We start from the raw sequence: 5,168 nt of genomic DNA, 5'->3' as shown, positions 1-5,168 counted from the left end.
GCCTGAGTTGGGGGGTAGGTAGGAGGGAAGGTAGGAGCGGTTAGAAGTCCACTGGGGTGGCCGGGCGCGGTGGCTCACACCTGTAATCCCAGCACGTTGGGAGGCCGAGGCGGGTGAGTCACCCGAGGTCAGAAGTTCGGGACCAGCCTCATCAATATGGAGAAACCCTGTCTCTACTGAAAATACAAAATTAGCTGGGTGTAGTGGCGCATGCCTGTAATCCTAGATACTCGGAGGCTGGAGAATCGCTTGAACCCGGGAGGCAAAGGTTGCGGTGAGCCAAGATCGTGCCATTTCTCTCCAGCCTGGGCAACAAGAGCAAAACTCCATCTCAAAAAAAAAAAAAAAAAAATCCACTGGGGTGTATGGGTGGGTCCAAGGAAGCTTCTGGTTCAACGATGAGAGTGGTTGAGTTTCTTAGGTTACAGCATCTGACCTGTGGAGCGGGGTATGTATACATCCTAAGGCATAATTAGCTCAAGTGTTGTGGTAGTTAATTCTAGCAAAAACATCTTTAAAGCTTACTTTCCCATTTATGGATCTAATGAGGTTCTGTTGGGATTCAGGAATGAGAGCGTTAATCTTTGCAGCATTTTCTCGTCACTCAAAGGGCACACCCCCTCTCAAGGCGCCTACTGAATAGTCCACTCTCGCGAGAGTCAGAAAAGAGCCAGGCTTTTTATTAACCCCGCCCCAGCCCTATTAGTTACCAAGCAACAATGCCATCAGGCTCCGCGGCGCTGGGAAACTCGAGTGCTTGTGATCTCTTTGGTTCCCACTTACACCAGCCTTCCCCAGCCCGCGTAGGCGATTACGACCCGGCCCCGCCCCCTGGGCCCTTCAGGCGCCCGATTGGTGGATGATTCTCTCCAGGTGAGGACCTAAGCGCGAGAGGGCGGGGCCAGACGGGCTCACATGATTTGCCGGCTACTGTAGCGCCGGCCCCGGCCACCAGCTGTCGGCTCGGTTCGGTAGTGTTGCAGGGGAGGCGCCGGGGCCAAGGCAGGGAGGGATCTTAAGAGAGATCGTAGGGTGAGCCACAGCTGCGCAGCGCCGGGTGGGGTCTAGCGGGGCGGGATGCCGGGGCTGCGTGCCCCCGGATGAAGTGCGGGGCGAGGTACTGGTCGGCCGGCATGGCAGGGAGCGCGGAAGTTCTGGGACCGGGAGCCACAGCCGGTGTTTGGGTTGGAGGATTTGTGTGGTCAGTGAAGGAATCGTGTAAGGCTCTTGAAGGCGCAGGACCTTTCGTCCTCACCAGCCCCCTGTTGTCTGAATTGGGGGCATGAGCTCAGGACTTTCCCACTCCAGTTCGAATCAGGGCTTACCCCTTTTCCCGAGGTGACCTTGGGGAAGTCATTTACCACCTCAGCTCTCCGGTGTTCTTTAGACTGAGTCCCGGGGGTAGCTAGGGAGAGGGTGCGGAGCAGGGCTTGAGAATGCACCAGAGGAGAATTGAGTGACGTGCTAGCTAGGGCTGTCTTGAGGTCCAGTTACTGTTTTTCCTTCAGGGAATATGTTCGAGATTTTCCCACGTCGCTCACTTTTTTCTTTTCTTTCTTTTCATTTTCATTTTCCTTTTTTTTTTTTTTTTTTTTTTTTGACGGAGTCTCGCTCTGTCGCTAGGCTGGAGTGCAGTGGCGCGACCTTGGCTAACTGCAACTTCCGCCTCCCGGGTTCAAGCGATTCTTCTGCCTCAGCCTCCTGAGTAGCTGGGACTACAGGCGCGCACCACCACGCCCGGCTAATTTTGTATTTTAGTACAAAATTTAGTACGGGGTTTTACCATGTTGGCCAGGATGGTCTCTATCTCTTGACCTCGTGATCCGCCCGCCTCAGCCTCCCGAAGTATTGGGATTACAGGAGTGAGCCACGGTGCCCAGCCTCACTGTTTCCGAAACAGCCCTACCATTAGATTGGAGTTACTTTCTTGGTAATGAACTTGGTCTATTCATAACCCACCCCACCCCAACTGCTGCCACTACTCTGCCCAGATTCTTAAAACTAGAATCTGAGGTCATGAAACCTTGAGCAGGCCACTTAATCCAATGAATCTCAAATTTTCGATCTGTAAAAGGAGGAGAAATAATGGTAGCAAAATCTGTCTATTTACAAGATTATTGGAAGGACTGAAGAAGATAACGTTTGTAAATGTAGACTCATAAGTCAGCAGATAAATGTAAGGTTCTAGCGCAACTGTTTTTATAGGTGAGGAAACAGAGGGCTAGAGAAGTAGCTGCTAACTGGGAGAAACAGGACTGAACTTGACTCTTGGCCCCGGGTGCTTTTACTTATACCACACGGATCCAATGCACTGAGTTTTTTTTTTTTAAGTTATGTCTTCCTTCTTCCCCTTCCCTTTTTTACCTTCTACTTCTCTCTTTCAGACGTCTGAAGAGCTACCATGTCTGGGGCATCTGTCTCAGAACAGAACAACAACAGCTATGAAACCAAAACCCCAAATCTTCGAATGTCAGAGAAGAAATGTTGTGAGTTCTGGCAGAGAGGAGGGACTGCTCTCTCTCAGCATTTTATCTTGAGAATATAGTTATAATCCTAGACTCTGCTGCTTGGTGGGAGCAATAAATAATTCTTTGACATGGAAATTTAATACAAAGTCTCCAGGGTGGAATGTCCTGTCTAAAACAAGTAGACTTAGTGAAATGTCTGTTCTTGGGGCTAGACTACTGGTGTAGTCCAGCAGTTTCTTACTGCTTTCTTTAACTGAATCTCTGTCTCCTGGGACGTTTGCACACTGGCTTGCTGATGGAAGTTAGAACAAACATTATTGTACACACAATGAGTAAGACACAGTTGCAGGTGCAGGAATTACTTGGAGCTGGTAATGTTACCAGCTTTATCTGTTGGGCTAAATTTTGGGAGAGTGCTGCTCGTTGTAGAAATTACAGATGGGAGCCAGTGCTGTTTGGCTTCATTCCTTCAGGCCTCAGGGGAATGAGCCCTGACACTTGGCTTCCCACAGTGTCTTGGGCATCTTACTTTCTCATAGGTTTAGGCTTTGTACTTTGTAAACTATTTTCCCTGTAGGTTCATTTGTTTGAGGACAGCTTTCACCTGAGCATTTCCATGCCTGTCTTTTACATAGAGACAGCAGGAGGGTTTGCGAGGAGATGAAGCATCATTTCCTGTCCCCATGCATCTGTATTTCTAAGCGTCATTATAGGCTGCATAGCTTCCCAAAAGGTCTGGGACTCTGTTCCTCATATATTTTGGGGAACTTCAAGGAATGCTAACTCTTGCCTCTGCTTCTGGATGGCACCTTTCCTGTGGAATCCTGTCAGTCAGTTCTTCTCACTTCAGTGGAAATACATATATATATATAACCAATTAGTCAAGTCAGTTATATATATATCAGCAGGTGGAAACAGTTGACCAGCATGAGACCAGGAATCATCTCATGTTCAAAGCTTTTCCCAGAGCCTCGACCTTGATGTCATGCCCTTGTCAGTTTTATGATTGACAATGATAATCTCTCTTCACCTAGCACCCATGGAGCCTGCTGGATGGAAGCAGCTGGCTGGATGTGATACTGGGGTTGGCAGAGTTAGGGTCTACAATTAGGGTCTCTTTTCTCTGCCAGGTCAAGAAGCCAGGTGCTAAGGGCAGAATACCCCATGAGAGATAACTAGTATAGCATGATGTTTGAGTGTAGCCTCTGGAGTCAGACTGCCTGAGTTTGAATCCTGGGTTTATGACTTCTTAGCTCTTGAACAAGTTGCTTATCCTCTCCATGCCTCAGTTTACTCCTTTTAAAAGTGGGGTTACTAACAGTATCTCCCCCAAGAGTGATGTGAGGATTAAATGACTAAATGTAGGAAGGCACTCAGAAGAGTGTTGAGCATATAGCTAATGTGTGCTATTTTTCACAGGTGACTCAATCTGCCTGTTGTATTTATTCGTGAAATGTTTATATTGAATCATACTCAAATGCTATATTGGAAGCTCACTATTTAAAAGAGACCTGTGAAGAATTAGTTTTTCAGTAAACAATGTTTTCTTCTTTTGTTTGACAATATTGTCATTTGGGGATCTGGGATGCACCCCTTACAGGGAGGTACCCTCGTGTTACTAGGGTGCTTGATCCAAAAGAGAGCTAGGGCTGGGGGTCAGAATCGATAATTGTGTCAGTCCTTCTAATTTGCTTTTTTCTCCATGGTAGGAATCTCTTCTACCTGCTTTCCTAACTCTTTGTAGTTCATCTGCCTTGAGGGCTTTCAATTAGTCAAGGAAGCAGTAATCCCTGGTTTCTTTCCTGTCTTCTAGACTCTAATTCCTGCTCTGGGCTCTGATCTCTTTTTGCTAGCTCTAGTTTCTCTAAATGCCTTTTTCTTCTCTAAGAAGAAGAAGGTGTCCTAAAGCCACTGTGATTTATTTACTCCATTCTCTCCTCACATCACAGTTGGGCTGTGAGACTGTTGCAGACATAGTCAAAGAAGAAAATAAAGTTATGAGTATATGTGTTAACTTACTTCCTTTTCCTCTGCTATGGAGCTGTACTTTGGAGCTGGTTCTCCTGGCTGATTAGCGTTCACATCAGTAGCTGCTTTATTAATAGCTTAACCGTTGTCCCCTTGCTGCTCATTACACCTGTGTTGGCTAATTTTGACTCCGGGAAGTGACTGGGCTTGAGGATTTCAGGGCTGAAGAATGATTTTAGGGAGCCAAAACCTCTGAAGGAGCATTACTGGGACTTCAACTGCTCTAGGGATGGGGTGAAGAGGGGCTACTGGCCGAGGTGCCTTTAAGGTGCTCAGAGGACTGGTTTCAGGGCTTATGAAAGCAGAAATGGAAGGCCCGGCGCGGTGACTCACACCTGTAATCCCAGCACTTTGGGAGGCCGAGGCGGGCGGGTCATGAGGTCAGGAGATCGAGACCATCCTGGCTAACATGGTGAAACCCCATCTCTACTAAAAAATATATATATATATATATAAATTAGCCGGGCATGGTGGCAGGCGCCTGTAGTCCCAGCTACTCAGGAGGCTGAGGCAGGAGAATGGCGTGAACCTGGGAGGAGGAACTTGCAGTGAACCGAGATCACGCCACTGCATTCCAGCCTGGGCAACAGAGCGAGACTCCGTCTCAGAAAAAAAAAAAAAAGTAAATAAATTTAAAAAAGCAGAAATGGAGAAATCTACATGTTTTTTTTT

At 47.5% G+C, this 5,168-nt stretch overlaps 1 protein-coding gene across 4 annotated transcripts in view; it reads left to right on the top strand.

The window, feature by feature from the left end:
• Positions 1-701: 701 nt before the first annotated feature.
• Positions 702-5,168, top strand: part of PFKFB2 (6-phosphofructo-2-kinase/fructose-2,6-biphosphatase 2) — a 30,727-nt gene continuing 26,260 nt past the window's right edge. For 3 of the 4 annotated variants that reach the window (XM_017880866.1, XM_017880865.1, XM_017880867.1), the window contains exons 1-2: positions 893-1,032; positions 2,385-2,486. In XM_017880866.1, the coding sequence (XP_017736355.1) occupies positions 2,402-2,486 (85 nt within the window). In that variant the 5' untranslated portion in view covers positions 893-1,032; positions 2,385-2,401. The other variant, XM_017880868.1, reaches the window with a different exon arrangement.

Source organism: Rhinopithecus bieti, unplaced genomic scaffold (assembly GCF_001698545.2).
Source record: "Rhinopithecus bieti isolate Rb0 unplaced genomic scaffold, ASM169854v2 scaffold_12049, whole genome shotgun sequence".
NCBI classification, from domain to species: domain Eukaryota; kingdom Metazoa; phylum Chordata; class Mammalia; order Primates; family Cercopithecidae; genus Rhinopithecus; species Rhinopithecus bieti.
The sequence above is the reverse complement of the archived record's forward strand: the minus strand, read 5'-3'. Positions and strand labels throughout refer to the sequence as shown.